General features: G+C 41.7%; 1 protein-coding gene across 1 annotated transcript in view; it reads left to right on the top strand.

Annotated features, from left to right (window-relative positions):
* The window catches only part of FAM91A1 (family with sequence similarity 91 member A1), a 41,541-nt gene extending 33,898 nt beyond the window's left edge, over window positions 1-7,643 (top strand). The window contains exons 21-24 of the mRNA XM_003354982.5: window positions 276-380; window positions 914-1,037; window positions 2,313-2,382; window positions 4,609-7,643. Coding sequence (XP_003355030.1) covers window positions 276-380; window positions 914-1,037; window positions 2,313-2,382; window positions 4,609-4,794 — 485 coding nt within the window. The 3' untranslated portion in view covers window positions 4,795-7,643. The remainder of the gene's footprint in view (window positions 1-275; window positions 381-913; window positions 1,038-2,312; window positions 2,383-4,608) is intronic.

Genomic DNA, 21,797 nt, shown 5'->3' with positions numbered 1-21,797 from the left:
GCTGACCTGCTCCTTGTAGAATGTTGAGAATCCCTAGGTATCAGTAGCATCCATCTCCATTCATGGCAACTAAGGCATGTCTTCAAACATTGCCAGATGTTTCTTGGGGGACAAAATCACCCCCCATTTGAAAACCACTGCTTTAGGCTAAAGAGTAGTTAGCGTTTTCCATTGTCATTTTGGTTCTGAAGGCTTCTTTTATGTTACGACTGACTTATTGACAATTTATGCCACCTGTTAGAATCCTTATATTGTGTATGCCCTTTAATTATAAGGAGAACCTGATTTGGCTTCTGGCTCAGATGTAAATGGGAGTACGGAGTCATTTGAAATGGTCATTGAGGAAGCAGCTGTAGATTCAGCCACAAAGCAAAACTCTGGTAAGGTTTTAAAAATTATTTGTAAGCTTAGACTAATATTTCTGAGGTTTAACTTTTTGTTAAGTCATTTGGATGTCATTTGTCTTTTCTTATTATCCATAGTGGACCTTTTCATATGTATTTTCTGGGAAGCATTTTTATATATTTAGAATTATAACTAAAATATGAAAATATGACCTGAGAATTTAAAAGTTTTGTTTTACCTATGTTAATTCTCTCATCTTATAGATGGCTTGCAATTTTTTTTTTTTTTTTTTTTTTTTTTGGTAAAAGACTACTTTGAGCATCTGATGAAAGCTGTGTACTTTCTTCCCAGAAGTATGTATATATACTCAAACAAACAAAACCATTCTTTCCTTTCTCAGAGATTCACTGACCCCCTCTGAGTCCTCTCCCCTGCCAAGCCCATTGGTCACGTCAGCAGAGGTGGGAGAATCTGAAAATCTCTGGACCTCCATTAAGAGGTTCCCTGGTCAATCATAATATATAAAAATAGATATATATGATTAATAACTCTATATATTCTCTTGTAGTTGCCACAACAGAAGCAGATTGGGTTCCTCTCGAGCTGTGCTTTGGAATTCCACTATTTAGTTCTGAATTAAATCAGAAAGTTTGCAGAAAGATTGCTACTCATGGCCTTTGCAGGAAAGAGAGGTGAGGGTTTATATTTGTCGTCTTTTCATCTGAGACCTCTTAAGCTCTCAGTATCAGTTGCTTTCTCTTACTTCACACATGATCATGCTAATTGCCTTGCATATATTTATTTATTGAATAAAGATGGCTTGTTCAAGGGTTTTGCTGTGTTTTTTTAAAATTAGATTTCATTATCTCAGAAATTAGGACATGCAAAGCTTTTGGGCACATGTTTTGGTTGTATTTACTTAGTTACCTAGATTTGACACGAGTGTGGTAAAATGGGCATGCTTATATGACTGTATGAACCTCGCTTTTGAAAACATGTAAATGTTTAAGAAATTTCTCTTGTGCACATCTTTTTCTTTTTTCTTTTTTTGTCTTTTTGTCTTTTTGTTGCTATTTCTTGGGCCGCTCCCGCGGCATATGGAGGTTCCCAGGCTAGGGGTTGAATCGGAGCTGTAGCCACCGGCCTACGCCAGAGCCACAGCAACGCAGGATCCGAGCCGCGTCTGCAACCTACACCACAGCTCACGGCAACGCCGGATCGTTAACCCACTGAGCAAGGGCAGGGACCGAACCCGCAACCTCATGGTTCCTAGTCGGATTCGTTAACCACTGCACCACGACGGGAACTCCTAAATTTTCATTTTAAAAGTTTTCTTGGCGTTCCCATTGTGGCTCAGTGGTAACGAACCCAACTAGTATCCATAAGGACACGGGTTTGATCCCTGGCCTTGCTTAGTAGGTTAAGTATCCTGTCTTGCAGTGAGCTGTGGTGTAGGCCAGGAGCTGCAGCTCTGATTCTCCCCCAGCCTGGGAACTTCTATATGTCACAGGTGCAGCCCTAAAAAGCAAAAAAAAAAAAAAAAAAAAAATCTTATATATAATGGTTATAGTTGGTAGTAGTTTAAACTTTTTAACAATTTTCCAATTTTGGTTTTACATGATGTTTTAGGTCTTTTTACGCACTGTTACTCCATATTATTGAAACAGGCAGAAATTTCATTGAGAACCATTGAAACTGTTTCTTAAGAATTTTTATGTGATTAATCAATTTTATTGTTCTCTGAATTCATTTATTTAAATATAGAGCATAGCCGTTCCAAATCATGGAACAATTATCAACATAAGGGATAAAGTTGAGGAATTCAATTGAATTGTTAAATTTCTTTAGATGAATAGATATCTTAAAAGAAGCAAATGCATTTAAGTTGCTAAAATTAAACTCTTGTGAGATACTGGTTCTTGTCATTATATTTGTTTAAACTTTGTCCCCCCCCCTTTTTTTTTCAGCCTTCAAAACCTCTTACATTCCAGTAGAAAACTATCTCTACAAGTCCTTAACTTTGTTCACTCATTCCAGGTAACAACAACCAAAAAATCCTCATGTTATTTGCATAGACCTTTTATAGTTTGCAAAACACTTCCATGTTTGTTTTCAGTCTTCACAGCAGTAAGGTATGAAACAAGCACTAATTTTAATTTATAAACAAACATGCTGAGATTCAGAAAGTTACCTGACTTGTACATGATTTCCCTGGCCAGATCTTTAGGGTCTAGAGCTGTTTGGACTGTTCATTCTGTGCAGATGCTTCATTAAAGAGAAATGTGCCACGCATCTACTGTGGGCCAGGCACCATGCTAGCTGCTGATTCTTGGGTCACTGTACTTCCATTAATAACTACAGTGATTCTCCATTGCTGAGGGGAGGTTTTCTGTTGAGGTAGTGAAAACCAGTGTTCTGGACCTTTTAACTTCTCCCCGAGGAAAGAAAGAATACTCTAGACTTGATTTGTAGATAAACTTTTAGAATGGAGTATTTCTGTTCAGAATATCTGTCCTCACATTATGAAATCCATATTTTGGAGTCTGGTTTCATTCATTCTTTCAGTAAAAACTTGTCTGCTCTATGCCAGACCCTTGAGCAGATGCTGGGGAAACAATGATGTCGAAGCCACTGTTGGAGCTCCTCGTACTGTGTGAGACCATAGGCAAGTCCGCCTTGAAATATGCAGGGAATTACAGGTTTCAGTAACTGCTTGGAAGGAGCCAGACCCCTTCACATCTGAGAGAATCCAGTGGGGGACCTAATTTAACTAGACAGCGATGACGTATGACCTGACAGAAAAGATGGGAAAGACAGGCCGAGCTTAGTAGGTGCTAAAGTCCTGTGTCAGAAAGGCCCTCGGCCTGCAAGGAAACGAGAGAAGGCAAGTGTGGCAGAAGCCTTGTGGAAAAGGGGTAGTGCCAAGCGGTGAGGTTGAAGAAGGGAGGGCAGGCCTTCTAAAGAATGGGTATTTTATGCCACGTGGGAAGAAAAACTACTAAAGGCTTTTAATAGGGAATGATATTACTTCTTTTTTTTATTTAAGTACAGTTGATTTACAATGTTGTGCCACTGTCTGCTGTAGAGCAAAGTAACTGAGCCATTCATATATACACACGTACTACACACACACACATACATATATAGATTCCTTTTCTTACATTATCTTGCATCATGGTCTATCCTAAGAGATTGGATGTAGTTCCCTGTGCTATATACAGTAGGGCCTCGTTGCTTATGCATTCTAAATGTAATAGTTTGGGGAATGATATTACTTCTGTTTGACTCTATTAAAAGTTTAGTTACTGTTTAGAGCATAGATTAAAAGCTGACAAGCATAGAAACAAGATCAGTTCAGAGACTGTTGTAATTGTCCAAGTGAGGAATGTTGGCTGAACACCCTTTTTCATTAAAAAAAAAAAATCTGCATGTATCCATAATAAAGGTAATATATGTATATACTGTTATACATGTAATAAGATAATGTATGTATGTTATAAAATAACACAGAAACAGGAATTTCATTGGATGCAATAAGTAGATAAAGGATTTTAGGATTTTTCACGGTACTGCTCCCTCCTCTGGAGTGAGTACCCCACTTTGGAGACCATTGGCCTAGACGATAGTGGTGGCTATGGTGAGAGAATAAAGGAACCTCATTTGGGATACATGTTGGAGGTAGACTCATAGAACTTAGTGATTAAACCGCAAGGAAAGACTGCGGGTGTGGTGAGAAAGGCAAGACCTGAGAATGACTTTCATACTTCTTGATTAGCTAGATGTGTTGGAGAAGGGAAGACTGAGGTGGGGGAAAGGGTCTGCTTATGGATATGCCACGTGTGGAGCTTATGGTGAAGCATCTAAGAACAGCTCTCACATAGGTGCCGGTTTGAGCCTAGAGTTCTGGGGCGAGAGTGAATCTGAGAGCTGGGAGTGGATGGATTATTCTGGTGCTTAGTGCTGTGTGAGGGTTTTTAGAGATTATCTAAGAATTAACTTTTTTCTTACCCCCATGCTCTCGTGGCCTATTATTTCTGTTTGTTTGAAGGCACTTACCATCTGCATTGTATTAGTTTGCACGTGTGGATACCTGTCATTGATTATTTGGCTGTGTGGTGTACATCTTTGCATCTCCTAGAGTGTTTTGCATTCCATAAACATTTCTTAGATAATCCAGGGTCTGTATTTCTCATCAGCTACATTAAGTGGCTTGGTGAAATGTTGAATATAGACATTTTTTTCTCTTGTTTCTCGGTCTTTTAGGAAAGTGCTTCACCACTGGATATCCACACTGAGGCCAGTTTTTCAGGTTTGCTTTCACAGTCATCCTGTGCCGACGTGGGAGTTCCACTTCCTGCAAAGAACTTAATATTTAAAGATGGCATCTTAACAGAATGGAGTGGACGGTCGCCTTCCTCGCTTCTCCTTGCTAATCTCCATATGCAATAATTTGGTTACACCATTGTTGCTCACACTTTCTGCCTTTTTTCTTTCTTAACGTCAGCTTTATAGTGCCAGCCACTAAAAAGCATCCTGCTGCTACAGTGCAGTTCATGCTCAACTAATGTTAAAAGTTTGGGGAACATGTTTATGTTTTCTGAAGTTTTCCTCATTATTGCACCTCCTAATGCAACAAAGAGCTTTTTAGCAGCCTGCACTGTATTTTTTACCCGGAGACAATCTGCGTTTCTTTTATGAAACTGAGGATGTACTTTATAGGCTTTATGATGACTGTTATGTTTATAAGCAGTCGCTATGAATACTGCAATGGTAATTTTATATGTTAGTTTATCAAACATAAATCTTGTTTAATTTTATATTTTGTTACCTACTCTTTAGGGGATCATATCACAGGAAGAGGAGGAACTCTTCCTCTGGAAAGGCTTCTTGGTATTTAAAGTAGCGAAACTATACAGCGATAAACATCCATTATTGAGAAGGGATCTGATGGGGCATTAAGAATTGCTGTGGATGTCTGTAAATTATGTATTATCGGTTGAACATTGTTGAAGGTATGTAAATCAGCATAGTTATGTATAGCTTAACCTTGATTTAGAAGGTCTTAACTCTGACTATACATTGACATCTCGTAAGAAGCTTTGGAAAACATTCTATTTTTAAACAATGTTTATAAGTGGACTTCCGTTGTCACTTTGGGCTTTATATTTTCATAGAGTCTTTATGGAAAAATAGAATTTATTTTCCACTCTTGTAGCTGTGGCTGCCGAACATTGTCACCCTGATTTATTTTTTGTTTAGTAGCTTTACCCATCAATTGTTACGGAATCAGACTTGATGTTTTTAAACCAAGCATTTTGATTTTAGCTTAGAATTACATATTAGAGGCATTAAGGGTATGTCTTCTGATCAGAACACTTTATTGATAAACCTACTGTGAGGACATATTCCTAAGCAACCTGGATGTTAAATTTATGTGACTAGTTTTAGAGGAATGATAAAGAAAAATTGAGAATTTCAAAATGTTTCTTGAGTCATTGGTCTTTTGACATCTCAAATGTCGATTAGAATAATTGGAATCACTTTTTAGATTTTTCAAGTTACCTTCCTTGGGAAGTTTGTGCAGTGTTATTAGTTTAGCTTTTCTTATAGGATAATGGTTTGCTAGTTTAAAACTGTAACCAAACTAACTGGTCAGACAACATATATCTAAAACATTTAAAACATTAGAAAATTTGGGAAGGTTATAACCTAAACATTTTCACTGATACCTTTTGTTATTTATAGAACTGACATTTGTGTGTTTAACATACTTCTGGAAATATATGCCTTTCTTAAAACTGTTAGCATAACCGTGTATTCAATACCATGGCCTGTCTGTCGAATTGAATATCTTAGAGCAGGTTACCCGGAGCACAGTCTGGGCTGTGTTTAGGGTAAATGCGGTAATGTTTAGTTTTCTACTTTGTCTCGTATGAGGTAGAAGCCAAGTCTATGTTATGTTTGTCTATAGAAGGAAAAATGCTAATATTAAAGTAATTTCTTATAACTGTGAATCACTCACTTATTTTTCCAGTAATTGATATTGTACATTCCTAGTGCTATGAGGTATGTATGTAACTTTTATAGTTTTTCAGCCAAAAGTTAAAAGGATTTCATTTGATCAGGGCTCTTTAATCTCATTTTCATTTGCTTTGTCTAACTGTAGTTATTTATTTCTGTATTAACAAGCTAAGCTTATGTTAATGACTTGTACACTAATAAAGAATTGAATGTAGCTGTTGGTAGTGAACCCAGTCGCCGGTGTATTTAAAACAAAATATGGGAGTGATTTGCTGCTATATTTCCTTAGATAACAGAGGAAAAATAGAACCTAATAATGATCATGAATTTTAGGGAAAGTACTGGCAAAACATGGGGTCAACTCTGGTTTCTCATGTGAATGAGGAAAGAAAGATTCGGATTTCCAGCTAAAGACCTCTCAATAGTTTTATGGAGAGAGAATCTGCCTTTTTAGAACTATTAGCAAAATGTGAAAGCCAGTTTTGTGCTTTCCTTTGTGAATTTGGCTTCGTTCCACTCATATATTAACCCACGTAAAGATGCATCGCTTACATCTTATGTGTTGATCCAATTCAACACAAAGGTAAATTAAAATAGAGAATTTATTATTTGCCAAAGAGAATTTAGGAAAGAATTTTTATCCAATTTTTCTGCAAATGTTTAATTTCATTTGGCTTTGTGCTACCTCCCTTCTTTTCTGTCCTTTAATATAGCTTAAACTATTGGCAAACTTTAGAAAATGAGAAAAAAAAATTTCAAAAAGGACATGGTAGGAGTTCCCTTGTGCTGTAGCGGGTTGAGGATCTGGCATTGTCACTGTAGTGGCTCAGGTCACTGCCGTGGCATGGGTTCGATCCCTGGCCCAGAAATTTCCACATGCAGCTAAAAAAAAAAAAGGACATGGAATTTAGTATTATATGATTTCACCTCTTAGGTGGGTCTAAAGAAATACAACTTTATGTTGTTAATATATGATCATCTGACTTCCTTGATTCCTTTTTTTCTTTTTAAATATGTAATCGGGTGGTTTTATTTGTTTTGGGGGGGAACATCGGTTTCTTGTTTCCACTTTTCTCTGCTATTTGCGTTTCTTTTTTATGTTCAGTGTTTCAGAATACGGTTTGTATTTAAAGATTTTAAAATACCAAAACTGTAACTGAGTACAGTGGATTTTTTTCTGGTATGATGTTAATATTATACAATGAGATGTATAAAGTGTTGTCAATTTGATTATTGACACATATGTTTACAAATAAACAGTGGTGTTGATCAAGTTATTGTGAAAATGTGTCTAATCTTCTGTCAGTCCATGTGTTAATTTTAAAAAAGTTATACTTTCAGTGCTGAGGCTTTCTTCTACCTTTTAAAATACATTCACTTTTTATTTTATAACAGTTTCAGATGAGCAGAAAAGTTACACAGGTTGTCCAGGAATATTTCCTACACCCTTCCGTGAGCTCCCCCTAATGTTAACACCTTATGTAAACTATGGCACATTCTGTCAAAACTCAGAAATTAACATTGGTGTACTGCTCTTTACTAAAATACAGACTTTGGTTTCCTCCCGTTTTTTCTCTAATGTTCTTCTGTTCCAGGACCCCTTCTGGGATACCACATTGCATTTATTTAATCATCACTCCTCCTTAGTCTCCTCTAATCTGACAGTTTCTCAGTCTGTCCTGATTTTGACACTTTATGAAGAACACTGGTTATTTTGTACAGTGTCCCTCAGTGTGGGTTTTTCTGGTGTTTTATCATAATTAAACTTGAGGTTGTGCTTTATCAAGAAGGAAAGCACGGGAGTTCCTGTTGTGGCTCGGTGGGTAACGAACCCCACTCGTATCCATGAGGATGTGGGTTCTATCCGTGGCCTCTCTCAGTGGGTTAAGGATCTGGCACTGCTGTGGCTGTGGCACAGGCAGCAGCTACAGCTCCAGTTCAACCCCTAGGCCAGGAACCTCCATATCCCGCAAGTGCGGCCCTCAAAGACAAGAGACCAAAAAAAAAAAAGAAGACGAATAGCACAGAGGTCCTGTCCCCTTGTACACTGCACTGTGTCATGAGGCACATGATGACCATAGACTGGCTTTCTAGCTCTGCAGGTGTTATCTAGATACCAGCCCTAGAATTGGCTACTTCGCAAAGGAGCCCTGGTTCCTTTTACTGCAGAATGGTATTTAGAAGCCAAGATTGAGGTCTGGGAGTGCTTGCTGCTCCTGCATCTATACCTTTTCAGTGAAATGAGCTAAGAGATACAAATATGTATCCTACTCAGTATAGAAGTACACAGCTCTGTAATTATTTTTAGCTCTGTCTCAATATGTATAAATCAAACCGATTTTCGTCTATCACCACGAGGTTCATTCTAGTTATGCCACTTCAGCCTTATGGCATCTGCTCAAAACATTTTCCAGAGTAACTTAATTCAGCTCATTTTAGTCCCTACTCCCATCATTGAGATTATGTTACACATTTGTAAAACGTTGATTTGTCACACTCTGCATTCCATCTGGGATCTCTTGACATCCCAGTTGATTTTTTTCACAATTTCACATAGCGAAATTCACTCTGCATGGGCTTTGACGAATGCACAGTCACGTGTCTACCGTCTCAGTACCATACAGAACCGTCCCGTCACCCTTGAATTCCCCTTTGTACTCAATCCCTCACCCCACCCCTCACAGCCACTTACCTGTTCCATTCCTGCCATTTTGCTTTTCCCAGAGTGTCTAATAAATGGTGGAATTGTACAGTTTGTACAGTGCTGAGTCTGCCTTTTTTGCATGGCAAAATGCATTTTAAATTCATATTGTGTGAATCAGTAGCTTTCCTCTTTATTGCTGAGTACTTTATGGCATATCAAGGTGTGTGTATCATCTAACATTGATGTGCGTTTAATATGAACATAATTCATTTTGCTTGAGTAAATACCTAGGAGTGGAATCGTTGAGTCCTTGGTAAGTGTATATTTAACTTTATAAGAAACTGCCAAATTGTCTTCCAAAGTGACTGACTGCCATTTTGCATTCCCACCAGCAACGAGTGAGGGTTCTTGTTGCAGTGGTATCTCATTGTGGTTGAAATGCTCATTTTCCAAGTGGAAAATGCTGTTGAGCATCTTTTCATAGGCTTACTTGCCATTCATATATCTTCTCTGGTGGTGTGTCTATTCAGATCTGTTGCCCATATTTTAAAAATTGGGTTTTATCATTGAGATTTAAGAGTTCAGTGTACGCTGTGAGTACAGGTCTTTTATCAGATAAGTATTTTGCAGCTATTTTCTCCCAATCTGGCTTCTCTTTTCATTCTCTTTAATAGTATCTTTTAAAGTGAACAAAAGGTTTTAATTTTGACAAAGTCTGATTTACTAGTTTTTTTTAATGGATTGAGATTTCGATGCTGTTTTCTAAAAACTCATCACCAAACCCAAAGTGCAGGGCTTTTGTTGTCTTCCTTCTAAGAGTTTTATAGTTTGATATCTGGGTTTTTGACCCATTGAACTAATTTTAATATATGGTACGAGGTCTCTATGTATCTTTCACTGAATTGCCATTACACCTTTGTCAAAAAGCAGTTGATGAATCTGTAGAGATGAATAGACAGTTGCCTGTGGTGGAGATGAGGAGTGACGGCGGATGGATAGAAGAAAAAGTAAAATTGGATTTTGGTGATTGATGGATGTGAAACTCATAAGTTTACCAAAAAATAGTTGCATCGTACACATAAGTAAATTTTATCATATGTAAATTATACTTCAGTAAAGTGGTTTTAAAAACTCAGTTGACGTTTTTGGTGCGGGTCTGTCTCTGGGCTCTATTCCATTTCATTGATCAATGTGTCCTTTGAATACCCTACTGAAATAGGATAGCATTAGTCATCCAACTTTGTTGGGGTTTTTTGGAATTGATTTTGGCTCTTTTAGTTACTTTGTCTTTCCATATAAATTTTAGAGTCAGCTTTTCAACATCTCTACACAAGCCTGCAAAGATTTTAATCAAAATTATACTGAATCTATAGATTAGATGGAGAATTGGCATCCTAACAAATCTCTCTCTGTTGATTTGTAACTTCTCTAATTTTTGTTGGTCACCGTTTTGTAGATTTCAGCATACATATAGCGGTTCCTGATTCAAAGCATATACTGTAAGATAGAACTCCAGGTGCACAGGTGTGCAAGAGTTTCTCAGTGAGAGCTGTTTATACTCTGGTGGGGTATCAATTGATACAAGCTCTTTGCAAAACAGTTTGATACAATCTTAAAAAGTTGAGCATTTGCATATCCTGATAGAGCAATTCTAGTCCTAAGAAACTCTTAGGAGGCAAGTAGTGGCGCTGTTTCTGATTGTATTATTTGAAATAGCAAAACATGGGAAACAGTCCAAAAGTTAATAGAAAGAATGAACAAACGAATGTTACAGTCCCATATCAAAATACAGAGACGTGAAGATGATTAAGCTATAATTATCAGCGTTCTTTTTCAATTATAACATCCAGATGGATACAGGAAAGCATGGTAATTTTCCACTATCACCATAAGGATACTAATTCTAGTTTTCTTCTGACGTTTTCTTCTGCCTTCTGCATTGTCTCTGTTTTTCTCTGAGCTCCTTCTTTTCCGTTTGAACTTCTGGAGGTTTTCATGTGGACTGGTGATCAAGGGAGTTCCCTTCCTGGTTCAGTGGAAACGAATCTGACTAGTATCCATGAGGACGCAGGTTCAATCCCTGGCCTTGCTCAGGGGTTAAGGATCCGGCATTGCCACGAGCTGTAGTGTAGGTTGCAGATGCGACTTGGTCTGGCATGGCTGTGGCATAGGCTAGAGGCTACAGCTCCTATTTGACCCCTAGCCTGGGAACTTCCATATGCCACGGGTGTGGCCTTAAAAAGACAAAAATAAATAAATAAAAGACCGGTGACCACCTATTTAAGGTAGGTAGGCCCCAGCAGAGCCTGAGTAGGGCTGGTTGAGTGGCGGGGCCCACGGAAGGGGAAAGGCACTTTTCATCAGGCTGCTCCCAGCCATCAGCATCTGTAGGCATTTTCTCTGGGTCTGAACAATGTGGAATGTTCGTACTGATCATACAGTGGGGATACTTGTGCTGTTCCTGGTTTAAGAAATGAGACTTCAATTTCCCGACTGAGCATTAGAAGCACAGCTACCAAATCCTAGGAGCTGGGAAGTGGGGGGTGGCAGCAAGATTTCACCTAGCCACGTGCCCCTCACTTCACCTCAGCTTTTCTGACTCTCTTTCTCCTTGGCATTCTAGCTGGATGAGGAAGAGGTGGGTGGGGCTGGGGATTCGGTTCTATTCATAGTAATTCGGTCTTCTGCTGAAGTCCCCTTCGTCTGTTCTGTAGCACCATCTGTCCCCTCCCACCTCTGCTTTCCCTCGTCACCCCCTGTGCTTTGTTAAAGACCTCTCAGTTTTATCAGCGATTGTTTGTTTCTCCTCCTTGTGGTTTATGTGGGTGGCTACCAAAAGAAGGTAACTTCCAGAACTTTTTTTTTTCTTTTTTTTCTTGGGGCCTCACCCGGGGCATATGGAGGTTCCCAGGCTAGGGTCAAATCGGAGCTGTAGCCGCCGGCCTACACCACAGCCACAGCAACTCGGGATCCAAGCCCAGACCGAAACCTGCAACACTGGATCCTTAACCCACTGAGCGAGGCCAAGGATTGAACCTGCGTCCTCATGGATGCTAGTCAGATTCGTTCCCACTGAGCCATGACGGGAACTCCTTGATCATCTTTTAAAATCAGGAATCTTCCCAGCCTCATTATATCTCGTTTCTTTTCATTATGAAACATTTCTAATGTAAACAAGAGTAGCGAGAACAGAATAGTGAAGCTGAATCACCCAGCTCTGGATAGTTACTGATGTTTAGCCTCTCTTGTTTCATAGGCACAAAGTGGAGAGTGCTTTTACACACATACATAGAAGTATACGCAAAGAGAAAATCTTTGTCACCACTAGATTATTTTAAGGCAAAACCTGGATACCAGGATTTATAATTCAAAATCAGTCTTAATTCTGAATTACAGAAAGCAATCATTGCTCTGAGTCAGGAACAGCACAAATTTCCCCACCAAACCATCATTACCGATATCTAACCTTAGAATCAGTAGCTGATGAAACTTGGCAAGAGAACAAAGTACAAGAGGTAAGTTATAAGAAGTGTGGGGGGGAAATTATTTTTCAATCTATAGATCAGTATACCAGGCAAATGCAAAGGAACTAACTGAAACGTTATTAGAAACAAAAAGAAACGTCAGTAAGCGCTGTTTCAATTGTCAGCCTCCAGATCCCTGGAGTGTTGGTGAAGCTCAGAAGCTGTGTTTAAAGCTGGGGGCCCTGGGTGCAGAGGCCCTGAGTTGTTTCAGGAGCTTTTGTTGGTTTACAGGCTTTTCTCTTCCAGTGGGTGGCAGCCTTTCACTTTTTATTCCTCCTTTCCCAGAGGGAGTTAACTTGCATGGGACAGCACAGCCGTGCTTTTCACCAGTAAGCTGAATTCATTTACAGCCCACCCCCCTCACCCATCATTAACCCTGAGGCCTGATAAGTGTTGGCTGAGTTTGCTTGGCAAACAACTTTGAGAAGATGAGGACTTAACTTGCTAAAGATCCAGCGTTGCCCTGAGCTGTGGTGTAGGTTGCAGACGCCACTCAGATCCGGAGTTGCTGTGGTTGCGGCGTAGGTCGGCAGCTACAGCTCCGATTCGCCCCTTAGCCTGGGAACCTCCATATGCCATGGATGGGGCCCTAAAAAAGACAAAAAACAAAAAACAAAAAAAAAAACAACAACAACAAGACCTTAGATCCATCATTATTTAATGACTAATTTGATTTTAAACATAAATATATAGCTTAATATTATACTTGTAATTATTTATGTTAATATAATTTAATGTGACAACTGTCCATTATTGTTCAAGGAAATAGGTCAGCCCATCACCTATTTCCTACCTAGACGCTGGTCTTGGGTAGAGCATTTCCAGCATCACCATGATTTGCTCTGTTTTGGGGGAGGCACACCGCAGTTCAGGAGGGCCACACTGCAGTGAGAGGTGACGCCGGACAGCATGGTGTGTGTGTTCCAGGAAGAGGCCAGACTGTCTCGGGGTCCATTCTGTGGATGAAGGTCTTGTAGGAGTTTGAAGAGAGGGAAGTGGTGAGAAGTGAATCATTCTTCTGCAAAAACCCAGACTGCCTGAGCAGGCGGCCTCAGTCACGGGGGAACAGTGGTCCATTTTCTACACAACTGCATCCTCTGTCATGTTGTTGATGTGAATTGTATAGATGTGTTGGATTTAATTTGTAAACACGTTGGCTTTAACACTGAGATTCAGAGGCATGAGAATTTGATGCCCACATATTTATGTAATGTTATAGCGAAAAATAATCTTCACTGGAGTTCCCATCATGGCTCAGTGGTTAACGAATCCGACTAAGAACCATAAGGTTGCGGGTTTGATCCCTGGCCTTGCTCAGTGGGTTAAGGATCCGGCATTGCTGTGAGCTGTGGTGTGGGTCGCAGATGCGACTCGGATCTTGCGTTGCTGTGGCTCTGGTGTAGGCCAGTGGCTACAGCTCTGATTCGACCCCTAGCCTGGAGTCGAATGCTGCAGGAGTGGTCCTAGATAAGGCAAAAAGGCAAAAAGGCAAAAAAAATCTTCACTAAGAGTCTGATTTTTTCCTCTTGAAAGAGTACATGGATATTAGTTACTGAAGTGTGAGAAACAAGCTGGGGTGGGGGGAACGGGAGTGCGGTGAGAGGAATTTCTTGGGGAAAGGGAAGAGCCACTGAAAGCCTTCAAAATAAGGGGAGACATGCATGGTTCAGGGAGCAGCATTCATGCATAGATTTTTTAAAATTTATTTTTATTTTTTATTCTGGGGGGTTTTTTAGGGCCACACCTGCCGCATATGGAAGTTCCCAGGCTAGGGGCTGAATCTGAGCTACAGCTGCCGGCCTACACCACAGCCACAGCAACTCCGGATCTTTAACCCACTGAGCGAGGACAGGGATTGAACCCATGTCCTCATCGACACTCATTGGGTTCATTACCCTAAGTCCTATAGAAACTCCCATGCAGAGATCTTCGAGCATTCCCTCTCTGGCTCTCTTCTTTTTGGGTATTCTTCCCTCCCTCTCCATCAGCTGTTGCTGCCTCCCCTGGAAGCCAGTCCTCTGATTCTTCAGGCCGACAAACACATCGTTTCGTGATTTGTAGAATTGAATGGGGGCATGTCCTCAAATAAAAAGTTGTGGAACTGCACCCATTGCTTTTCTTTCTCCTAAATTTCAACTTCTCTCCAACTTCTGCTTGTTTTGGGTCACTTAGCAGGGCTCCAAGGCAGTTCCTTTTTATATTTTGTCCAGTTGAGGGATGGAATAGCTGTTAGGTGCTACGTGATCTTTAGCTCCTGTCTCATGGCTTCTCTGAGATCTTCCAGCTCTAACATACAGTGACTGAGTAATGGTGGCAAGTTTACAGCCTTACGTTAGTTTGGTTGATAAAAGTGAGACTTCAGTGGCACTTCAGAAAAAGGGAGTAGGAGTTCCCGCTGTGGTGCAACCGGCTTGGTTGCACCTCTGCAGCCCTGGGACGCAAGTTTGATCCCTGGCCCAGCACAGTGAGTTAAGGATCCAGTGTTGCTGCAACTGCTGTGTAAGCCATAACTGTGGCTCGGATCTGATCTCTGGTCCAGGAAATACATATGCCACGAGGTGGCCAAAAAAAGAAAAGAAAGATGAAGGGAGGGCGTTCCTGTTGTGGCTCAGCAGGTTATGAACCCTACTAGTATCCATGAGGATGCAGGTTCGGCCCCTGGCCTTGCTCAGTGGGTTAAGAATCCGGCGTTGCCATGAGCTGTGGTGTGGTTTGCACATGCAGCTTAGATCTGGCGCTGCTGTGACTGTGGTGTAGGCCGGCAGCTGTAGCTCTGAATTGACCCCTGGCCTGGGAACTTCGATATGCTGCAGGTGTGGCCCTAAAAAGCAATAAATAAATAAATAAAGGGAGCAAGGTTGTAAGAATTTAGTGAAGCTTGGAGAGCGTGTGGGAGAAGCCATTTAGCTAGGTGCAAGAGAGGGAATGGTGAGACAGCCACAGAAAACCCATGGTCCTGGAAGGATGGAATAAGCAGCAGAGGAGAAAAGAAGCTGTGTGCTTCTACTAGGCAAACATGAAAATATGAGCGAATTAGATTGGAGCCAGGGGACATCCGACACCGAGGGCTGTGACCGTGGGAACAGTACTAATTACTGTTCTGGTAGGTGTCAGAACTAGCTATGCCTGTTTCTCTTGGGCAGGAAGGGTTTCTCATTTTCTGTACCCTCTCATTAGACACAGTGAAGACATTCAAAGATTCTTCATTAAAGGAATTATCCTCTTATTAGCCCTGTAATGCCAAGTTCTTTTTCTGAGGATAGATAGAAACAAAGGTTTAGTTGTTCTAGAAATTGAGCAACGATCCTTCAGTTTGATGTCCGATATTGCACAGGACCCAACCCTTAAATGTCAAGAGGTGGAGAATGACAGAAATGTAACACCACCAACCAAAAACAACAAGGTTGTTATATGTGACATGTGCAGAGGGCATGACACAGGGGACTCTGTTCCTAAAGGTGTTCAGCCAAGCAGGGAACACAGGGTGACTCTAATATAGCGGGCAGAGGGTAGGATCACAGAGATGCTTCTTACAAAGAGATACAGATCACACAGGAAGAAGCCAAGCTGGGAGGAAGGGAGTCGTGGGGGGATGCTTATGACAGTTGGGCTGGTGTTAAAAAACAAGCAAGATGGGAGTTCCCGTCGTGGCGCAGTGATTAACGAATCCGACTAGGAGCCACGAGCTTGCAGGTTCGATCCCTGGCCTTGCTCAGTGGGTTAAGGATCCGGCATTGCTGTGAGCTGTGGTGTAGGTTGCAGACGTGGCTCGGATCGCGCGTTGCTGCGGCTCTGGCGTAGGGTGGCGGCTACAGCTCCGATTTGACCCCTAGCCTGGGAACCTCCATGTGCTGCGGGAGCGGCCTTAGAAATGGCAAAAAGACAAAAAATAAAAATAAAAAAATAAAAAAAATAAAAATGAGCAAGAGCTTGCCTGATGCAGAGTGCAGGAGTGTGTATCCTATGCAAGGGGAATGGACGCACAGCAGCCTGGCTGTGTTCAGCATTTGAAGGTAACGGCAAGTTATCTGCACTTGTAGAGCAGAGGCATGGCTGATGCCATAACAAAGAGAAAAAGAAAACAGTGCTTTCTGGAGTTCCCGTCATGGCTCAGCAAAAACAAATCTGACTAGTATCCATGAGGACTCGGGTTTGATCCCTGGCCTCACTCAGTGGGTTAAGGATCTGGCGTTGCCGTGAGCTGTGGTGTAGGTCGCAGATGTGACTCGGATCTGATGTTGCTGTGGCTCTGGCGTAGGCGGTGGCTACAGCTCCGATTGGACCCCTAGCCTGGGAACATCCATATGCTGCAGGAGCGGCCCTTAAAAAAAAAAGGAAAAGAAAAGAAAACATTGCTTTCTGCACTTAGGAAGCTGAACACCTCTGGTCGTCGGTCTTATATGTGAGAAATAAGCTGATCACTTAAATATTCTCGTTGTCCGTAGAACTTTTGCTGTTCTTATATGCACAGCACTTATAGAAGTAGGTGAAAAGCTTTAAGGATGAGATCTATGCTTTATAATCGTTTTTTGTTGTTGTTTTTGTGGGGGTTTTGTGGCTTTTTTTTCCTTGTTATTTTATTTTGTTTTATTTTTGTCTTTTTAAGGCTACACCTGTGGCATATGGAGCTTCCCAGGCCAGGGGTGGAATCGGAGCTGTAGCTGCTGACCTACACCACAGCCACAACAACACAGGATCCTTAACCCACTGAGCGATGCCAGGGATTGAACCTGCATCCTCATGGATACTATTTGGGTTCATTATCGATGAGCCACAACGAGAACTCCCCTGCCCTCTAAATCTTGACATCCCACAGGAGAGCCAGAAACAGTGTGCGCAGATTGGTTTTTGTGCTCTTTGAAGGTAAGTGATCATCTTATTCTAACATTGCATAGTCTCACTGAGCATCTGACTCATGACCAGTGGTCAAAACATGTGGGTTGAGTTGATCTGAACACCATAGAGTGTTGCAAAAACCAAAAAGATGATGATCCTTGTCTCTGAAAAGGGAGAACATGAAATTGGAAGCATGAACCTCTTGGAGACGTGAATTATCTTTAATTACAGGGAAAGCAAAGTAAATCGCTAGGTTCCGTAAGTATTTTGTTCCTTCTTTCTATGTTCTATGTTTTCTTTAGAACTTTAAGATCGCTGAAGGGATGCAGAGGGCTCCGCAAAAAACCTACTTGATAAATTAATCAGACTGAGACAAAGTCCTTGTAATTAAACTGGGGTTTGGTTTTGTTTCATTTTGGCTGCACCCTCAGCCTGTGGAAGTTCTTGGGCCATGGATTGAATGGGTACCAGGGCAGCAGCGAGCTGCTGTAGGCAGTGACAACGCGGAATCCTTAATCCACTTCACCACAAGGGAACTCCCAATGTTTCCTGACATTTTATATAAAGAGATAAAGATTCTCTTGCCAAATTGCTTTCCTTCAGAGTCTATTTCTTTCCCGCTGAAATATAAATTTCCATGGTGGATGGATAATCTAGGCTTGTGGAGGATAATTCAGATGATAAAATCGAAAAACTTGGCTAGTGTGAGAGAGAACAATTGTGACGATATTCTACCCATTGTCAATCATTTCAGCTGATTTTCTTTTTTTACTTTTTTTTTTTCTCTTTAGAGTTGTCATTTGTTTTGCATGCTTAATGAAAGCGCAATGAAAGCTTTTGGGGTTTTTTTTGTTTTGTTTTGTTTTTTTGTTTTTGTTTTTTTTGTCTTTTTGCTATTTCTTTGGGCCGCTCCCGCGGCATATGGAGGTTCCCAGGCTAGGGGTCGAATCGGGGCTTTAGCCACCGGCCTACACCAGAGCCACAGCAACACGGGATCAGAGCCGCGTCTGCAACCTACACGACAGCTCAAGGCAACGCTGGATCGTTAACCCACTGAGCAAGGGCAGGGACCGAACCCGTAACCTCATGGTTCCTAGTCGGATTCGTTAACCACTGCGCCACGACGGGAACTCCAGCTTTTGGTTTTTAAGAGAGAGATTTATAATTGTTTCCTCATGCTGCAGAGGTTTTCAACAAATTTACATTATATAAAAGTGTTTTGGACAGTTCTAAGTGTAAACATATGGCCAATCGTCATTCATGTACAATACGCAGAAAAATCTTTGCTGATTTTTTGGTCTGGATTTGTATCACAGGAGCTCCAAGAAAGAATACAAAAAACCTGATCCTTGTGGTTCCATCATAGGAGAGGCTGAGCAGAAGGACATAAAACAGCCAATGAAAAAGAAAGTCAGGCATTCAGTATTTTTCTAAGACTTAGCTTTTCTCCTAAAGAAAACCAGGCAGCAATACCAGTACTGACTCTGGTTGTCATGGTGATGATCTTGGCAATGTTTTCAAATGTAAACCACATAGGGGCCTAAGGAATGCTTCTCAAGACACACAATCTAAGCACTCCAGGCCCTCGGAGACACAAAAAATTTATGCTAAGAAAAAAAAAATTTATGTTAAAAAAAAAAATTTATGTTAAGGAGTTTTGCGTCAGGTGAGACGTTTCGTTTCTGTTTGTACAATTTCCCAGAATTTCCATGTGCTCACCCACCCGAAACCTGTCCTTTTGGGGTGTTATGGAGGATTCATAATGCAAACAGGACGGATGACATCCTTGGCCATGGGTGATTGAACTCAATCTCCAGCCTAGAGGTGGTGATGGGGCTGGGGAGACTGAAAGTTCCACAGTAACGTGGTGGCTTCCCCTGGCAACCAGCCCGCATCCTCGGGTGACCTACAAGTTTCCAAAAGTCATTGCATTAACATAACAAAAGATACCTTTCTATCTCTCTTCAATTAGAAAATTCCAAGGATTTTAGAAGCTTTGTGCCCGCCGGGAACCGTAGGAAACAGTGTATTTTTATATTATTTCTTATTACAAATCACAGTATGACAAACCTAAACTGATACTCAAACATGTTAGGATGTATTTGATGAGCCATAAGAGCAGCTACAATAAGCTGGAATGCATGCAGGGGAAGGGGCTTTTGGCAGATACGAGGAGGAAGTAGGTTTTAGGGCTGGCACAGATGGACAGAGCTGTGGAGTGGTAGCTTGGATGCTTTGGTAGAACGCCCTTGGCCTAGGCGGTCTCAGGTTCAGGTTGAGTGGGAGAGAAGTAGTGATAAAATGCCCTTGGGCTGAGTACACTGCCGAGGGGAGAGGAGAAGGGGGGCGTGATGGACTCCATAGACTGGGTAGCTTAACAACAGAAATGTATTTCTCCCAGTTCTGGAGTCTAGAAGTCTGAGATCATGGGGCCAGCATGGTTGGGTTCTGGGGAGGACCCCCTTTGGGGGTGCAGATAGCCGTCTTCTCATTTTATTCTCACCTGGCCCTGGCAGAAAGAGGAGTCGGGGGAGGGTCTAGGCCTAGGGTCGCTTTTGTAAGGGCACTAATCGCATTCATGAAGGCTCCACTCTCATGACCAGTTACCTCCCAACTCCTGATATCACCAGATTAGGGGATAGGGTTTCACCTTATGAATTCAAACATTCGGTCTATAGCATGACAATCACAGTGGGAACCAGCCCCCACCAGCGGCTAAGAGGTCATGGTTCTCAGAGTCATAACCTTCTAAAAACAGTTTGGGGACATCAGTTTTGAGGCTACTGGCTAAGTGACCTTGGACAGGTCCCTTCATCATTCTGAGATTCACTTTCCATCGCAGGAAAATGGGAATAAGAAGACTAACCTCACAGATGTTTTTATTTAAATAAAGATGAGTGTGTTGAGATAAGAGATGCTGCTAGTTCAGCAGGACGACTTCCTGATGATGAGGGAGAGCCGACTGGCCTTGCAGATTGAGACAAAGGTTACACAAGGTCAAGTGAGAGCTTCTGATGCGTAGAAGTTGAACAGAACGCTGTTACCTTCAGGAAGTCCTGCCAAATGCACCGGTTCAACAGCCTGTTAAAATCACCTTGGCAGTTGCAGCGTCACCTACCAAAATGTTCCCTTTTATGAAAAAAAAAAAAAGAAAAAGAAAAAGATTAATGAAGGGTTTCAGCCTTTCAGTCATGCATCATTTCTCTTTAGAGAGATTGAGCTGTAATCAGATTTCCAGACCTTGCGTGTCCTGCAGAGGCACCAACTGGTCACAGCTCAAACAGGACCTCCAGCAGGTGGCCCTGGGACTCCAGTCCAAATACAAATGGGAAAACCTGTGGGACTCTCCGAAGGCCCGTGTTTGGGGTTCGAGTAACAGATAATCCCACTCCCTCTGATATAGCCCTCTAGATTAACTTGCGCCAATTGAGATCGCTCCATTCACTTCGAAGCTTAAGAAAAATGTCAAAATAAATTAAGTTTTCCTGCAATCAATGTAAAATGTGCTTCTAATGAGACGTTTCAGAGACGATAGACCAAAAGGATCCTGGTTAGTGACTGAGTCTAGATTCTCCCACTCCTAAATCATTGCTCCAGCTGGGAGCGGTATTCATGGACTAGCCCCCTAACCCCATTCCTTGCTCTGCCCTTTTTGTGAAATCAGAGGATTCAAATACAGTGTGTGTGTGTGTGTGTGTGTGTGTGTGTGTGTGCACGCGCGTGCACCGCACGCGTGCACATACACGTGCCTGCAAGCACACAACTCTCTAAAATGAACCTTCCCCAAACCCCAGGAAACTCTTGTGCTCCTTCCAAACTAACACCCTCCTCCAGGGGTAACTAGTATTCTAATCTCTATCATCTTATTTTATGTGTCTTTGAACTTGATGGACACCTTGTTACGTGTTATGCTGCCTCAATCATTATCCATTTGGCTGAAACACTGAGCTGTTCAACCTGGAAGGGATGTCGCCTGGGGAAAGTATGGTTTCTCCAAATACCCTGACCAAATAAAACCTCGACAGGGTAGACACCAGGGTTGTACTTCTGTATTTTTTTTAAAACCTGAGAATCTAATGACAGGCAGAGAGCAAAGTTTCAGCTTAGTCAAGGGAAAGACGGGGGAGCAACCTGATGGATAGGTTACATCTGAAGTCAGTGAAGTGGGGGATGGTCGAAAATTTGACCAGCTCAACCAAGGAGTCATCTTTCTGATCAAGTGCAGAAGGAGCTTGTGCGAGTTCCCGTCATGGCGCAGCAGAAATGAATCTGACTAGGAACCATGAGGTTGTGGGTTCGATCCCTGGCCTTGCTCAGTGGGTTAAGGATCTGGTGTTGCCGTGAGCTGTGGTGTAGGTTGCAGACGTGGCTCAGATCCTGCCTTGCTGTGACTGTGGTTTAGGCTGGCAGCTGTAGCTCCAGTTGGA

The sequence above is a fragment of the Sus scrofa genome, chromosome 4 (assembly GCF_000003025.6).
Source record: "Sus scrofa isolate TJ Tabasco breed Duroc chromosome 4, Sscrofa11.1, whole genome shotgun sequence".
Lineage (NCBI taxonomy): Eukaryota > Metazoa > Chordata > Mammalia > Artiodactyla > Suidae > Sus > Sus scrofa.
The sequence above is the reverse complement of the archived record's forward strand: the minus strand, read 5'-3'. Positions and strand labels throughout refer to the sequence as shown.